A 19,406-nucleotide genomic window follows, 5' to 3' on the forward strand; every position below is an offset into this window, starting at 1 on the left:
ATTGTAATATTATTTTGTGTAATATTATAATTTATTATTACAATATTATTTTGTGTAATATTATAATTTAATATTATATTATTTTATATAATATTATAATTTAATATTATATTATTTTGTATAATATTATAATTTAATATTATAACATTATTTCGAAATATTATAATAGTTTGATTCGAGGAACCGAGAGTCGCATCATTGGACTTTCGAACGTGCATACATGTAGAGAGACACGGATCTAAGATTCTAAGCGCTGTTACTTTAAGGAAATATTTATTATAAATGCGCGTCACAGGCGAACGACGTAACGTTTAGGCGATTTAGTTTAAATTATTTAATTCCTTTTTTTTTTTTTTAATATTACAATTAACGAACGAATGTAACATCGATGAGGGAAAGAAAAGATTTGGATGAATAAAGAAAGAGGTAGAGATTTGTTATTATTACCTTCCTTTGAAATCGAGATCATGTACAAGTACAAAAGAATAAAGATGTATGGAAATTACAGAAATATTATGTTAAATTATGTTAACAATTAGACTTAGCGGACATTTATACAAATTTATGTACATCTTTATAAATACGATCGAAGAAGAAGCTTACGTGCGTTCCTTTGCATCTGAAAATTTTTTCAATCAATTTCTCGCGTATAATACGCAAAACAATATCCATTGAATATTTTGAACGACAGTTTCCAGTGACGTATCCATCGTACGAAAAGGGATCAAGCAACAAAAAAAAAACAATTGTAACAGTTTCTACGTACGAGACTTGAAATGAAAACGAGAAATCGACTGTGTGTGTGTGTGTGTTGTAAATCGAAACCGATGTTCTGCGATCCGCACTGAAAAGAAAAAAAAAAAAAAAGGATTGCACACTCAAAAGTGTCTTAAATAAAGTATACAGTATATTCTTGTCACTTGAGTTAACGTCGATAACTCGTATCGAACTATTCGAGCATAGAATGGAATAGAACGAGAAAAGAAATAACAATTTTAAGACAATTTAGATTTCTTATAATATCATATAGTTCCACGTGTCGCAAGGTATTAAAAATTATTTCATAAACGATACTCACGTATTCTTCTCTCCTTACTTTTTCTTTTTCTTTTTTTTTTTTTTCAAACGCATTCCCGCGCAAATCCCACGAACTTCAATTTCACTTGACAAATTAAAATAAAATAATATCACTTTTGTGTCACTTCGTTCACTTTCTTACGAGTATTACCATCGTTCGTGAGATCTCCACTGGCTGCAAAGAACCATAAAGAACTGTTCGTCCATTAGCAGTCGAAGCTGTGTTCTTTAATTAACTTAAGAGAGTCGAGAGTGTAACTTTTCCTATAATGTCTCGGTCGTTCCGCGAAATTTTTCGTATTATTACGTATGCGAAAACGAGCATAAAGACTTTCCAATTGCAGCGCGTTCTCGCTCGCCTTTGATTTCTTATGCAGCGCGTAATAGATCCTTTACGCGACGATTCGATCGGCACAATTAGGTTTTTAGGTTTTAAGCCTTTGCCCGAGCAGATTCAGCCAGCCAATCTTCTGCAATTATCCGCCGGACGTTACGTTTGAAACGGAATACCTAATGACACTCGATTACGAACGAATCGCCAACGAACTTTATTTGATGGGTCTGTCTACAGTCGATGGCGACAGGTCAGTCTTTGGCGAGTGATCATCGAAATTCGACGTCGGCGGGCATCGAGATTCTCGGAATGGACAGCGCACAGTACGGATACCTGCGATTGAACAAGAACATGCTCTTTATAATGGGCATCTGGCCTTATCAAACCGTTCAGCACAGAAGTTTCGCGTCGCTGGTTTTCATTCCCGTCATTATCGCTCAACTGATTCTACAGGTATCGATGCACTCGTTGTGAGAAACAAGCTCACAAATGTTAGGGGATATTTCGAAATGAATGCGAGGCGGTGGAAAAAAAGAAGCATTTGATCTTTCTGACTTGCTGCTTGCTTTTCTGACGTTCTTTAAATAAAATAATAGAAATATATATGATTATAAGATAGTGATATAATTATTATAATTAATTATAATTATTATATTAAGTAATAATAATAGTAATAATTATTATTATTATTACTATAAGTAATATATAATTATATGACATCGTATACGGACCATATCAATAACAGTTCAAAAGAACTGAACTGATTTAGAGAGTATTGCGAAATTTGCTGAATCTTCAAATAGTCACACGAAAGATATCATAAGTAAGTATTATTTGTAAACAGTGCGAATTCATGCTTACGAATTATTGCTGTTACTATTATGTATGGAAAGAGAGGCCGGACAGAGAGTTTGCTCTGTTTATAAAATTTATATCTCATAAAAAAAACAGACAGGACATATATTTATATGACTTTTTTTCATTATTTTTAGGCGTACAATCAACTCCCGAAGTGGGTCCCACAAGTTACAAAACACTCTGCATAATATATACAATTATAATTGTAATATATATAATATACACAATTATAATTGTAATATATCTAATATACACAATTATAATTGTAATATATCTAATCTACACAATTATAATTGTAATATATATAATATACACAATTACAATTGTAATATATATAATATACACAATTATAATTGTAATATATATATATATAATATACACAATTACAATTGTAATATATCAAATATACACAATTATAATTGTAATATATCAAATATACACAATTATAATTGTAATATATATAATATACACAATTATAATTGTAATATATATATAATATACACAATTACAATTGTAATATATCTAATATACACAATTATAATTGTAATATATCTAATATACACAATTATAATTGTAATATATATAATATACACAATTATAATTGTAATATATATAATATACACAATTACAATTGTAATATATCTAATATACACAATTATAATTGTAATATATCTAATATACACAATTATAATTGTAATATATATAATATACACAATTATAATTGTAATATATATAATATACACAATTACAATTGTAATATATCTAATATACACAATTATAATTGTAATATATCTAATATACACAATTACAATTGTAATATATATAATATACACAATTATAATTGTAATTTATATAATATACACAATTATAATTGTAATATATCTAATATACACAATTATAATTGTAATATATCTAATATACACAATTATAATTGTAATATATCTAATATACACAATTATAATTGTAATATATCTAATATACACAATTATAATTGTAATATATCTAATATACACAATTATAATTGTAATATATCTAATATACACAATTATAATTGTAATTTATATAATATACACAATTATAATTGTAATATATATAATATAGACAATTATAATTGTAATGTATATAATATATATAATTATAATAGAAATAATAGAAATAGTTAAATAAAATAGTTTAATTAAAAAAAAATCGAAGGCTTCTTTTTTTTATCGATTTCATATTCATTTTGAAATATCCTCTAATTTTTGTAAGCAGTATATTAGGATACTTGACGCTAGAACTACCAAGGTGGACCAATTTGTAATCTTTAAAATACACTTTCGATCAAATACACTTTAGTGATTGCGGAGCGAATTTTTACAAACTTTTGCCAATTTCATGTTTTTGAAATCGCGCAAATTTTCTTCTAGGCCGGCGGATTTGTGACTGCCATAATTGCCGACGATCTCGAAGCGTTTCTGGAAAGTTTCGCTCCTCTAATGATCAGCTTCATGTGTATCTCTAAGTATATCAATTTCTTTTACAATTTCGAGCAGGTACGTTTGTCGCGTCGCTTGTGACCGTGTTAACGTTAAATGGGCGCGTGCAATTGATTCAGATGAGACGTTTGCTGGACATAATGCAGGACGACTGGAGAATTTATAAAAAGCGGAGGAACGAGTATGATCTGCTTAACGAACAATACACGATAGGGAAAAAATTTGTCACCGGTTTCGTAGGTAAGACGATTGATCGATTTTTACGTATTAATTTCCGCTTGTTATTACCTCAATATTTTATTTAACATTCCGTATAAAAATAAAAAAAGAAAATTCTCGTTTGAAAATAAAAAAAATACTAAATAGAAATTAGATCAAAGAACTTAGTTGTGAGGGTGAACTGAATCACTAGTGAAAAATTGCCGATTTTTTTAATTGTTACAATTTCATAAAGAAAACGTAATAATTCATTTGATTTCATTTTAAGTTGCTATATATTATATACAATGAAATACTATGTATATACTATGTATATATAAAATATTATAATAAAATATAACATTAATATATATATATATATATACACAATAAATGTAATATTAATTTATATAATATAATATAATTTAATTTAATTTTAATTTTAATAAAAAATTGTTCAGTTTTCTCAGAGACTTATATATATAATGAAATATAATATATTATATTTTTAATTATTATATTTATAAATATTAATAATTATATTATATTAACAATTACAAATTATATTTATAAATATTAATAATTACAAATATAATGTAATATATTATATATAATAAATATAATATTAATATTTATTACCGAACCATTGAAAAAAATGTCTCACATTTATATATAATAAATATAATATCAATATTTATTACCGAACCATTGAAAAAATGTCTCACATTTATATATAATAAATATGATATCAATATTTATTACCGAACCACTGAAAAAATGTCTCACATTTATATATAATAAATATAATATCAATATTTATTACCGAACCACTGAAAAAATGTCTCACATTTATATATAATAAATATAATATCAATATTTATTACCGAACCACTGAAAAAATGTCTCACATTTATATATAATAAATATAATATCAATATTTATTACCGAACCACTGAAAAAATGTCTCACATTTATATATAATAAATATAATATCAATATTTATTACCGAACCATTGAAAAAATGTCTCACATTTAATATTATATAATAAATATAATATCAATATTTATTACCGAACCACGGAAAAAATGTCTCAAAAGAACGATGATGAGAAGGAGTGATTGGAAATTTACAGGAATGGCTGTTTAATTAATAAATGCGATTGATCACAGTTTCTTTACTCGGATTCATAACGCCGTTTGCGACCGTGCCATTGGTGCTGAATGCAGCTGACGCTTTAGGACTCTGCAATATATCGGACGATCGACCGTTGCCATTCCGTATCGAACATTTCGTTAACGTGGACAAATACTACAATGTTCTCTTGATACATTCGTTCTTTGGCACGTTAGGGTATACTCTGATTGTTCTAGCTGTCAACTGCATGATGGTTACGTACGTTATACACGAGAGTGGTCTTTGTGAAATTCTAAGGTATCTTTGTTAATCTTATTAATTACTTTATTAAGTATTCTTTATCTACGTGGATCTGTAATAGATATAAAAATCTGTGAACGAACTTTTCGTGGATCCATGCAGCTTCTCGTTCTCATTGTCTTTTCTTTTCGTGTAAATTTCGACTGGAAATAAATAAGTGGAAACTTATGGGAGGGGTATGGCACTATCGATGACCGACGAAACGAATTGAAAAAGTGAGAAAGAGAATAAGAACGACTTTTATACTCTTCTTTTCTTTTTCTACGTCTCACATCTTATTTTTATATTTCTTGTTTCTCCCAATTCGAAAACTTAACTCGTGGATACTGAGAGGATTGATGAAAAAAAAATAATTGAATATCTAGTGCAACTATTCAACGAGAAATCTTGAATTTCAGAGAATTAGTTTCGCGACTTGATGTTAGAAGAAATTAATTATATGTATCTTTTTAATATGTATTCAATTCGAAAGCAAGGTTTCGACTTTGCAAAATATTTAAAGTATATCGAAACAAATATAATATAATATGATATCGTGACGAATATTTTTGAATACTATCGTAAACATTAGAATGTCGAATCACGCAAAACAGGAAAAGAAAACCAGCCGATTAAATAGCGATAACATCCCTTTGTAAAATAAATCAACGACAGATTCACGTTCGAATTACCACTTCCGCTTTGAATTTTAACTTTAACTGTTTCTATTTTTCAATTTTCAACTTCAACTGCCTTTATACTAACTTTTGAATTCTAGAGTGAGGCTAGAGAACTTCGTGGAGATCGACACTGCGGACGTAGATCTTCATCCGAGTAAACGCGACGACAAATGGTACGAAAATGCCAGGGACTGCGTGCTATTGCACAAACACATAATCGAGTCAGTATCCTCTCTTCCACGTTTCCATTTTTCGTTCCTTAAGTTTAAAGTTCTTTACAATCTTTACGTCTTTCTTACGTCGCTAACAACGAAGATTCGCCAACATACTCGAGGACGCGAACACGACGTGTTACCTCATCATGATTGGATTCGACATGATTTGCATAAGCTTCACGCAGTTTCAGGTCCGTACGAGGTTGACATCGTCGTTCATCACCAATCACTTTGACTTTTGTTCCTTGTTTCGTTTGTTCTCGGCGATCAGACGGTGATCAATTTGGAAAATCCGCCGTTGGCGCTCAGATACGTCTCGCTCTCGGTTTGTCTGCTGTGCGACCTTTTGTTCATCAGCTGGCCAGGGCAACATCTGACGAATTCTAGCGAACGTATATTCGAATTTGCGTAAGGACTTTTTCTTTCAATTCTTTTTTTTTTTTCAGAGTTCGCTGCAGAATTATTTTTTGCAAAAGGAATCGAACATTGTTCCATCTCTCACCGACGAGATTTCAGATCACGATTCCCCAGCCAGGGTTCTGTATTTTAGAAGAAGTAGTGAAATTTTATTGTCGAACGAACGACACTGTCCGAAGATTCAAAGGGATATCTTTGTAATTTTTAGAACGAACGGCAAATGGTATCAATCGTCGATAAGTTGCAGGAAACTTTTGACGATGATGCTGGCGAGAAGTCTGAGGCCGCTGAAATTAACAGCCTGTAAATTGTACACTTTGAATTTACAGAGTTTCAGTGCGGTAAGATTTGCATTTTGATCGTTCTTTAAATCTTTTAAACACCGTGTGTGTATAATTTAATTTATTTATGTGTAATATATAATTTTATTTGTGTGTATTATTTCATTTATGTGTAAATATATAATTTTTAATTATATATTACACACAAATTGTATAAATATATTTGTATATATATTACACAAAAATTGTATAAATATTTATGTTATATTATCATACAATATATATACATAAATTATATATAATAATATTATTATATTATGTATATATCGTTAATTGAATGTGAAAATTCCATGCAAATATGATTAATGTTAGCGTACGAAACGTTGTTGTTTTCAGAGATTAATCGAGCAATTCTACTATTTATTATCTCTTACATTTATTATCTGTTACATTTTAAGGTTGCACGAACGTCATTTTCTTACTGCATGGTTCTATGCTCCCTCCAATAATTCTCGACCAAGTGAACAATGATCATGTTATGTAAAGAAGTTATAAGAAGAATGTACAAAGAAGTGTAGATATCTAAGAGTGACTGGGATACTGAATGTGTATTTGAAATAAAAATAGTAGAATTGTTACTGTATTGTTGTTCTCAGTGTGTTTTAAATGATATTTAAATATATTTAACGTAATTATGTGATACAACTGTAGCGTTACTCTGATCATGAAAGTACCCATGTTACATTATATATATATTAAAGTATTTGAATTTTATGCTTTTATCAAAAAATTATGTGACACAACTATAGCGTTACTCTGATCATAGAAATACCTATGTTACATTATATATACATGATATCAAAGTATTTGAATTTTATGCTTTTATAAAAAAATTATGTGACACAACTATAGCGTTACTCTGATCATAGAAAAACCTATGTCACATTATATATATTAAAGTATTTGAATTTTATGCTTTTACAAAAAAATTATGTGACACAACTATAGCGTTACTCTGATCATAGAAAAATCTATGTCGCATTATATATATTAAAGTATTTGAATTTTATGCTTTTACCAAAAAATTATGTAACACAACTATAGTGTTACACTAATCATAGAAATACCTATGTTGCATTATATATATATTAAAGTATTTGAATTTTATGCTTTTACCAAAAAATTATGTGACACAACTATAGCGTTACTCTGATCATAGAAATACCTGTGTTACATTATATATACATGATATCAAAGTATAAAAAAATTATGTGACACAACTATAGCGTTACTCTGATCATAGAAATATCTATGTTGCATTATATATATATATTAAAGTATTTGAATTTTATGCTTTTACCAAAAATTTTTACCAAAAATTATGTTACATTATATATACATGATATCAAAGTATTTGAATTTTATGCTTTTACCAAAAAAATTAGGTGACACAGTTGTAGCGTTACTCTGATCACAGAAATACCTATACTATAATGTCACGTGACATGCTGTTGTTTGCAGAGTCGTATATCAAAATTGTTATTAAATTTTTCTAACATTCCAAACATTATACACACGTACGTAATATTGAGATATTTGAATTTTATGCTCTTACTAAAAAAATTGTCACCTCGATTAGAAAAGTACCTGCGCGACGTTACTGTCGCAGAGTACGCACGATTTTTCTCTAATTACACAGGAGAAGAGAGAATATATGCACGAACGATGTTGCACGCCGTATGTCCGGCGCGCCATATGGCCCTCGAGGGCCGATTCTTTCTGGAGGAAAATAGATCGTCGACACGAGAAACGGCAACATCGATCTATCAGAGGCACTCGGCACGTGGCCCACCTCCCACCTGGGCTTAATTGATTTTTCGTTTCGCGTATCTATCGGACGAGTCACTCGTACGTCGATGAAAACTTGTTAACGACCCCGTCACAGTTTACGACGCCGGTTATTAGAAAGCAATTATACTCCTCGATCGAAAATCCAAAAGGCAATATGTGCTTTGGATATACGTACGTTGAATTAACGAGAGACGAATCGTGGCGACTTGAAAAATATAATTATTCGCTGGACACGTGTTATATTTAAATCTTGAAAAAAAAGAAAAATTAATTATTTTGACACGTGTTATATTTATTTCTTAAAAAGAAAGAAAAATATAATTATTTGGACACGTGTTATATTTATTTCTTAAAAAGAAAGAAAAATATAATTATTTGGACACGTGTTATATTTATTTCTTGAAAAAAAAAAGAAAAATATAATTATTTGGACACGTGTTATATTTCTTGAAAAAAAAAAGAAAAATATAATTATTTGGACACGTGTTATATTTATTTCTTGAAAAAAAAAAGAAAAATATAATTATTTGGACACGTGTTATATTTCTTGAAAAAAAAAAGAAAAATATAATTATTTGGACACGTGTTATATTTATTTCTTGAAAAAAAAAAGAAAAATATAATTATTTGGACACGTGTTGTATTTATTTCTTGAAAAAAAAAAAAAAAAAGAAAACAGAAGAAAGAAACGCACAAGATATTTCGAGGATAAAGAATTAAAGTTCTCTGTGATGTATACGTTTAAATATCTTCCATTAAATATCAGCCATTTTGCGCCGATGGCGTGTGAATAAACAAGATTCTGCTACAAGGTTTGGGGCAGAATTTCATTTATTTACGTCTCTTTAGATGTTTCCTTCGATTGTATTATTAATGTTGAAAATTGAAGTTTCAACACGGCACTCGCGTCTGACAAAATGGCACACGACCGCAAACGATTAACTCTTTGAGGCATGGTGGTGCAAAAAATGCCCTACTTCTTTAATACCTACTTGAACTTGCATGGCAAGACGTTGCTCATCGTCAAACCACCTTTAAATCGTAAAATTTTATATTCCGAGTGAAAGAGTATGATTCTGTTCTTTAAAAAGGGGGGAAAAAGGGAGAATGCCAAATTTTAGCATTTTTTCAGAAAACAAGAATTTATTTCTCATGTGTCAAAATGAATTTGGAAATTTTGTGACATGGCCAGTGATAAAATGTTCAAAGAGAATAATCAAATTTTTTTTTTTACAAAACACATAGCAGCTTTATTGGTAATATACAGGAAACATACCATGAAAAATGACATTTTTATTACTTCTCATTGAAATTTACAATTTCTGAAGTAAATGGTAATCTATGGTAGTCTTTAGTAAATATCTGATACACCAAAGAAAATAATCAAATTTTTTTTTTTACAAAACACATAGCAGCTTTATTGGTAATATTGAGGAAACATACCATGAAAAATGACATTTTTATTACTTCTCATTGAAATTTACAATTTCTGAAGTAAATGGTAATCTATGGTAGTCTTTAGTAAATATCTGATACACCAAAGAAAATAATCAAATTTTTTTTTTTACAAAACACATAGCAGCTTTATTGGTAATATTGAGGAAACATACCATGAAAAATGACATTTTTATTACTTCTCATTGAAATTTACAATTTCTGAAGTAAATGGTAATCTATGGTAGTCTTTAGTAAATATCTGATACACCAAAGAAAATAATCAAATTTTTTTTTTACAAAACACATAGCAGCTTTATTGGTAATATTGAGGAAACATACCATGAAAAATGACATTTTTAATACTTCTCATTGAAATTTGCAATGCTTAAAGTAAATGGTAATCTAGTCTTTAGTGAATATCTGATACACCAAAGAGAATAATTAAAACTTTTTTTTTTATAAAACACATATATAATAGCAGCTTTATTGGTAATGCGAAGGAAACATACCACACATAAAATGACATTTTTATTACTTCTGATTGAAATTTGCAATTTTTGAAGTAAATGGTACTCTAGCCTTCTGATACACCAAAATAGAATTTAATTTTTTTCTATAAAACGCAAATATAGCAGCTTTATTGGTGAAACACACCATACATAAAATGACATTTTTAATACTTCTCATTGAAATTTTCAAATTTTTGAAGTAAATGGTAATTTTTTCTTTCACACGAATATGTCCCTTTATTATGTTGCCAATAAAAACTGCTATGGTGTTTTACAAAAACAAAATCTCTTATTTCCTTTGGTGTATCGGATATATTCACTAAAGACTAGATACACTTTGCCAAAGAGAATAATCAAACTTTTTCTAACTTTTTCTATACACAGTCAATCGTGCCGAAATGAAGTTTTCGACTGACGTGTATACGCTCGAATACTGACTGATCAAAGTGTTTCAATAATATTTGCGACCGATTACGAGAGATCCACGTTCGATCGATTAGCACCGGTGCGAAAATATACGCGTCCTTGCCGGGTTAACGGACTCGAAGTCCTCCGAAGGACTGTAACGTTCACGCGCGAGTGCTCGCGGGACAAGGTTCTTTTCCCCCGATCGCTCGTCGGTCGGCGGCCCTCTTTATCCTGAAATCTGCAGCGGGGTAACACCTTGCGGCTCCTTTCGTCATGGGGCCCAGTTGGTGCAGGGGCACGCGCCACGTTCTATAGTCGAGAGGGGCCCTTTAACAAGGCTAGATCCCACTGCAAGATGGATATATCTTTAACTGTCTCGAGGTGATTCCTCCACGACCGTTGCACTCTGATAACGTCTCTCCTCCTCCTCCTCCCCCCCCCCACCATTTTATCGCGAGCAATCACTTGTTGTTAATTAAATCGACTCGATGAGCTTTGTCCTCTCTGCTCCCAGCTCTGCCGACAATTCTTCAGAAAGCAATTCCTTCTGGCAGCTTAGAATTAATTCGCTCGATCAAGAAGGATTAACCTCGTAATTTTAATTTATCAACAATTTATTAATATTAATTAATTTATATATTGATATTAATATTATAATATTAATTTATATATTAATATTATATATTAAAATATTAATATTAATTAATTTATAATTAATATTATATTAATATTTATTATAAATTAATTATAATAATTAATTTATAATTAATATTATATTAATATTTATTATAAATTAATTATAATAATTAATTTATATATTAATATATTAATATTAATTAATTTATAATATTTATTAATTTATTAATATTAAGATATTAATTCTGATTTAGATTAGTCTGTGAGGAATCGAAATTAAGTTTCCTACTTAATGTTGCAGAGTTGAAAATAATCGTGTCAGTAAATAGTAATTATGTTAATTGATTAATTAGAAAAATAGTAGTGAAACAGAGTGTGAAATGTGTTAAGTGTGTTATAGTGACTATCGTGGATGTAAGTATATATATATATATACATATATACATATATACGTCCCTCTTTGTTTTCACTTCCTCTGCGAATGCTTTTTATTCGCGGCGACAAATAAAATGTATAATGCAAGTACTTGTTATATTTTCGTAGCCTCCGTTATGAAAGAGAGCATCTGTCGACGCGAAGAAGCGGCGCAGCGAAATTTCTTTATCCTCCAAACGGCACAGAGGGTAGAAAATTGGGAATTCGAAGTGAATTATCACTTGGTGGCGTCGATCGTCAGCTCTGGGTTTCCGATTTTTTTCTTACAAGCAACAAAATATATTTGTAAATATACGACGAAAAGAAAGGACGACTTATTGTTGAGATCTTCCTTCGAACTCTGTCTTTTACATTCGTTGAAGTCACCAGAGGTCGCGTAGGTTCTACATTGAAAAACATAACTGAATCAACGATCAATTTAAACTGTTATAATTTCGTTAATGATCGTATAATGATCAACGACATCTCGTTCTGAAAACGTAGAATCTCTACTTTGACAGTTCTGTGCTTGTTTCTTCCAAAGATGAGTTTACTTTTTTTTTTTTTAACTGTAAAAAATTTAAACGTCTCTAAGAACAGTAAGAAATTTTCTTTCGTCGTATATGACGACGATTGATTTATATATGTGTATTTGTTATATATACATAAATTAATCATTGTTTTGAAAAACAAACTGAAAATTTGCTGTACGATTCTTTCAATGTCATTTTATCGAGCCTTCAACATCATTCAAGGAAATCCTAACATTTTGTCCTGTTCAAAATTCAACGAAATAGGAAGGAAAGATCTCAAGATTTGTTGTAAAAGCGAGACTTTGATCTTCAAGACCACCGATTCGCAGATTTCATTGTGAGAACAATTTTTCAACGTTTCCAGAGACGATTGAACTTCTACAATTTCACGAAAAATCACGATGAAAATTCTCCAGTTAGGGAAGAAACTATCGCAGGTCTGTTGCGCTGGCAACTCATTCGCGGACCATAACGAGTGACCGAACCGTACACAATAATTCGTCGCTTTCTCTTTGAATTCGTCGTTTATGATGTCACCGGATAGAAATTACTGACAAGTAATAAATTTATTATTTGTTTTGTTCCTAGGTTATACTTAAATATATTTACAACTGAGAAAATATTGCAATTTTGGGAGAGAGTATATTAAGTATATTAGTAAGTATAGCAAGTATAATAATATAAGTATATTAAGTATATTAGTAAATATATTAAGTATATAAGTTAAGTATATTAAGTGTATTAGTTAATATATTAAGTATATAATTTAAGTATATTAAGTATATTAGTTAATATAAGTATAATATATTAAGTATAAGTATTATATAAATTATAATTAATATATTAAATATACCTAATATATTTGTATTTAATATATATAATATATTTATATTTAATATATATTTGTATTTAATATTTACATTCGTATTTAAATATACTTAATATATTTGTATTTAAGTATACTAAATATATTTGAGAACTGAGAAAATGTTGCAATTTTGGGGGAAAAAATTCTCGACGTGCGTGGCACGTTATTCCAGCGCAAGAGGTTAACTACTTAAATACTTAAGTATATTAAGTATATTAAATAGTTAATATAAGTATATTAAGTATATTAATAGTTAATATAAATATATTAAGTATATTAAATAGTTAATATAAGTATATTAAGTATATTAAATACTATATATTAATTATTATATAATAACATAAGTATATTAATTATATTAAATACTATATATTAATTATTATATAATAATTTTAAGTATATTAAGTATATTATATACTATATATTAATTATTACATTATTAATATATTAAGTATAATAAATACTTAAGTATATTAAGTATATTAAATATACCTAATATATTTGTATTTAATATTTATATTCGTATTTAACTGTACTTAACACATTTGTATTTAAGTATACTAAATATACTTGAGAACTGAGAAAATGTTGCAATTGCAATTGCCGACGCGCAAGAGGTTTAAAGACTCGCACCATCTTCCATAACGGTGCAAATTTTTCGTTCACCTTCGAACGATATTGGAATCTTTCTCCCCTCGCCGAGTGTCAAGCAAGGAATTGAAATCAACAGGTTATCGATATCAAACAGATACACCCTTCTGCAAGCAGTTCAGCTTCTGGTGTTGCACGTACACGGCTCGGCCGTCGATGGAAGAAACGAGAAACGCGACGAACGTATTTCGTGGTGTGGTGGACTCGATGGAAAGAAGGGCTCGAGGAGAGGGTAGATGCAGAAGGAGCACAGAACACGGTGCCACCAGGTGCACCGTACACGGAATGGACATAAAACGAAGTGGGAACCATATGTTGATGGGCTGAAGGACGCGGCGGCACGCGCCACACTCAAACTCCAGCCTTTACACCGCCAAGATCGTTCAACTTTTCTCTTCTGTGTTGTTGCCGTTGCCGTCGATCGAGACAGAAACGCGCCGGGGATGGACACGATGTCTCTCCTACCTCTTGCCATCTCTAAATAGGAGGCAACGACGGAGGATCGACGTGGTGAATTTTTATTTTAGATCGAGAAACGATGATTCCACGCGCTTTGTGAAGACATTTCCCGCGATATTTTTTCCCGCGAATCGATCGATCGGGAAAGTGTCGGAGTCGGAAGTCCGGTTGTCGGGATAGAAGTAGAAACTGCGTGTGTGACGGATGAACGTCTCGATCTCTGATAGAGATAGTATATGGATGAGTGGAACGATTGAAGATTGGTGGTGATCACTGTGAAAGCGTGTTGGTTATTCTCTTTCGCTTCGCGAAAAAGTCAGTAAAGTGGAAGGATAACTTGGACTCGAGGGAAATTGGCATGCTCGTGCCCAGAGATCTCCCTGGACGAGTCGTTGAAGTTCAAGAACGGAAAACAGTGTCATCGTTCACGAGGATCCTTTTCGGATGATTTTTCGGGGAATTAAACTTGACTTTTGATGAAACGTAACGTTTCGAAGGGAGAACAGCGAAGCGACGGAGAAGGATGGCTCTTCTGTCGAATCACCACGAGTACGCGATCTCGACCGACGTTATAACAACCACGTACTCGACCACCACGCGAACTTATGACACTCTGTATCCCTCGCCGTACAACTCGCCGAGTTACGAGTCCGTCAAGATCCCGTACGGGGAGAATTTCGCGCACAAAGGTGAGCTCACGCCGCGGAAAGAGGCGGAAACGATCGGCTACGGGAAAGAGGTAGTCGCAAAGTATATTTCGAGAACACCGGATTCGTACGAGCGAAGCTCGTTTAGTGTTTTGACACCTGTGACACCTCGGAGGTAAGTTCGCGTTTCGAGTCCTGGCCGTATTTTTATGGCTCTGCTACTTGAAAATCAGTGTACCATTCTATGATGTTGTATTATTAATGTTAATTTTTCTGATGGTGTTATATTAATATTAATATACTGTATTAACGTTAAGTAGAGTAGAGTAGAATACTAGCTAAATATTCTACTCTACTGATAGTGATAATGTTATGTTAATATTATTAATAATATTATATTAAATATGATTAAATATAATGTTATGAGATTATATTAAATATAATTAAATATAATGTTATGAGATTATATTAAATATAATTAAATATAATATTATGAGATATAATCATATTATGTTACATATAATTAAATATAATATTATGAAATATAATGATATTATGTTAAATATAATTAAATATAATATTAATATAATATGAAATATACTGATATATTGATATTGTATTAATATTATGATATTATATCGATATTATATTGATATTATGAAATATAATGATATGATATTATATTAAATATAATTAAATATAATATTATGAAATATAATGACATTATATTAAATATAATATTATGAAATATAATAATAATTATAACTAAATATAATATAATATTAAACATAATTAAATATAATATTATGAAATATAATAATAACTAAATATAATATAATATTATGAAATATAATAATAACTAAATATAATATAATATTATGAAATATAATAATAACTAAATATAATATAATATTAAACATAATTAAATATTATATTAATATTAGTAGGGTAGAACATTAAGTAAATTTCATTATCAATTAAACTGAATATTAAATAAATTAAACGTTAAACCAAAAGGTTGGATTTTCATTAACATTGTCATTATTTTCATTAACCGTGCGTAACTAGCCTTTAAACGTTATATATATGTTTTATTAATCGCATAACGATGAATTTACTACAAGTGTGTAATATAATATAATATTGTACTTGTACAATAATAAATTTTATTTGAACGAGTTCGTCACTTTCACGAATTTTGTGCAGCAAGGCTTTCTTCTCTCAAGTGGAAAATAAAATAATAATAATAACGAATTTAAATTATCACTCCTACTTTTATTAAAATAGCTCTTATTATTATTATTAAAATGGCTATTGGCCATTGATATCACGATGTCATTATCATCAATATTTGTACTATTGAAATGGGTAAATTGTAAAAGGTATCCTAATTAGGATCTGTTACACGTACACATTTCACGCAATTTATTAAAATAACCGGAAAACATGAAGCATGAGGTGAAATAAGTATAATGGTGACGTTCGAGACGAGGATCTCCAGTACCATTTTATAGTTGCAAACGTTGACTCGTTAGATGTTGATCGTTGATTGTTTGCTGAATTTTGCTCGAGATATTCAATGAAATTTGATATAATTTTGATAGGTACGAGCCACAGCGCGCGATAAATCACACTGCTTCTCCAGGAACGGTGTTACACGAAGACAACTCCGTGGAGTATCATCCACCGGCCTACTGCTATGAAACTCCGCCTCAGGAGCAGAAGTTTCAAATCCTCGAGAGCGGGAAACCGATGCAAATGGGCATCGAGCAACGAAGAAATTGCTGGGAGCCTGTTACATCTGCACAGGTTGTTACTTTGATGATTAAAATTTCTCCCTCCCCCATTTTTTTTTTTAAATTGAAAGTAACTGAACCTTTCTTTATAAAAATTTGATTGTATTCAGTACTTTTGTTTTGAAGAAAAAAAGTCGAATATTTCTCGTACTATTATTGTATAACTCAGTATAGAATATAGCATTGTGCGTAGGAATTTTCAACATTAAATTTTATACTCTAGATTTTTAGATTTTTAGGATTTTAAATTTTAGAGTTTTAGATTTTTAGATTTCTAGATTTAGATTTCTAGATTTTTAGATTTTTAGGTTTCTAGATTTTAGATTTTTAGGTTTCTAGATTTTAGATTTTCAGAGTTTTAGATTTCTAGATTTCTAAATTTTTAGATGTGTAGATTTTTAGATTTTTAGATTTCTAGATTTTTAGATTTTCAAATTTTTAGATTTTTAGATTTCTAGATTTCTAGATTTCTAGATTTCTAGATTTCTAGATTTCTAGATTTCTAAATTTTTAGATTTTAAAATTTTTAAATTTTCAAATTTTTTAATTTCTAGATTTCTAGATTTCTAGATTCCTAGATTTCTAGATTCCTAGATTTCTAGATTTCTAGATTTTTAGATTTTAAAATTTTTAAATTTTCAAATTTTTAGATTTCTAGATTCCTAGATTTCTAGATTTCTAAATTTTTAGATTTAAAAATTTTTAAATTTTCAAATTCCTAGATTTCTAGATTTCTAGATTTCTAGATTTCTAGATTTCTAAATTTCTAGATTTCTAAATTTTTAGATTTTTAGATTTTCAGATTTTCAGATGTTTAAATTTACGAGATTTTTGCAGAAGCAAGTGTCACCTACCAGCAGCCCTCGCAGAGGGAGGCGACGCTCGAGGGACATTCCGCCGTCGCCGAGCGTGTTGAAGCGCCGGCGTTTGGCCGCGAACGCGCGCGAGAGACGCCGAATGAACGGGCTGAACGATGCTTTCGACAAGCTGCGCGAAGTTGTGCCGAGCCTCGGCGCGGATCACAAGCTCAGCAAGTTCGAGACGTTGCAAATGGCGCAGACTTACATCGCGGCTCTCTGCGACCTCCTCGAGAGACACGACGGCAAATGGCAATGAGCCAACTTCCGGATCACGACTGACGAACGAGATAGAGAGAATGGGGAAAGAATTTAGCAGATGGAACGAATATATTTAATAAATAAAAGAAATTTAAGCAGATGGAAGAAATATACATATATATAAATGGAAGAACAATTAAATTCTATTTAATCAAATTTGATCAGAGTCGAAATACTTTTGTTTCATCTGACGATGAGCTTGTGGAATTTTCTTTGTTACTAAGGGATCTTGGTGTTCGAACTATGGCAGTTTTACAAGTAAAAGTAAGACTAAAGTATCATAAAAATAATTGAAAAAAAAAAAAAGAAATGATGCATTAAAAATATATAAAAAAGAAACGCGAAACGTAATGAAACGTGTATATAATCGTGTGTGAATTTGAAAGAATTTGTCGTGTCTCCTTCATCAATGATGATAGTATCGAAGTGTAACGAGAATTTCATATCAACTTTCAGCTTTGATGCGACTAGATCGCGAGCTTTTGAATTTCTTCTCGAGCACGATTGAAAAAGCAAACATTTCTGTCGTCTAACTAAATATTATAATAAATACTCTTGCTTCGTGTATTTTAGGTGTTTTTTGCACACTTTGCAACGAGATCGAGCGAATTGTTGCACGATTTTATTCTACGAGATTCAAAATTGTCGAATTTTCATCCGTCGTTTCGTGTTGCAATGAATTTTAACTTGGTTTTCGAGTTTGGCTTTCGGCAGTTCAGATAAACTATTTCAACAATAGCACACCTATATCACGCGCTATCAATATATATAATGTAATATAAGTATATATATATATATATTAATATATACTTATATTACAGTTAATAGTGCACCTATACTTTTATTATTTAAGATTATTAAGATTGCGATGATTTTCCACTGACGAGGCTTACACAATATCTGAACCAAAAATAATTATAATTATTATTTCGATGTACAAGTGATCATATCGACAACGAAATTAGATAAGTTTAATTTATTTTAATTACCGTATTAAGATTCAATGTTCTCAACGGTGTTTAGATTTTTAAGATCGCCATTTAATATTCATCAGTATGTGTTGTGTGTACGCTTTTGTTAACTAACCTGCATGTAATTTACGTATTTTATTTATAAATCGTATACGA

The 19,406-nt window shown here is 30.1% G+C and overlaps 2 protein-coding genes across 2 annotated transcripts; both read left to right on the top strand.

The window, feature by feature from the left end:
- The first annotated feature begins 1,556 nt into the window (after window positions 1-1,556).
- LOC122527231 lies at window positions 1,557-7,030 on the top strand. Its single transcript, XM_043651225.1, has 8 exons — window positions 1,557-1,864; window positions 3,679-3,804; window positions 3,867-3,987; window positions 5,116-5,377; window positions 6,138-6,260; window positions 6,355-6,445; window positions 6,526-6,662; window positions 6,880-7,030. The coding sequence occupies exons 1-8, from the start codon at window positions 1,652-1,654 to the stop codon at window positions 7,028-7,030; spliced, it is 1,224 nt and encodes a 407-aa protein (XP_043507160.1). The 5' UTR covers window positions 1,557-1,651.
- An 8,211-nt stretch (window positions 7,031-15,241) lies between these two features.
- Window positions 15,242-18,277, top strand: LOC122527235 (heart- and neural crest derivatives-expressed protein 1-like). The gene is made up of 3 exons (XM_043651232.1): window positions 15,242-15,540; window positions 16,970-17,174; window positions 17,999-18,277. Exons 1-3 carry the CDS (start codon window positions 15,242-15,244, stop codon window positions 18,275-18,277), a joined length of 783 nt encoding a protein of 260 aa, XP_043507167.1.
- The last annotated feature ends 1,129 nt before the right edge of the window (window positions 18,278-19,406 follow it).

Source organism: Frieseomelitta varia, unplaced genomic scaffold (genome assembly GCF_011392965.1).
Source record: "Frieseomelitta varia isolate USP_RPSP 00005682 unplaced genomic scaffold, Fvar_1.2 scaffold_214, whole genome shotgun sequence".
Lineage (NCBI taxonomy): Eukaryota > Metazoa > Arthropoda > Insecta > Hymenoptera > Apidae > Frieseomelitta > Frieseomelitta varia.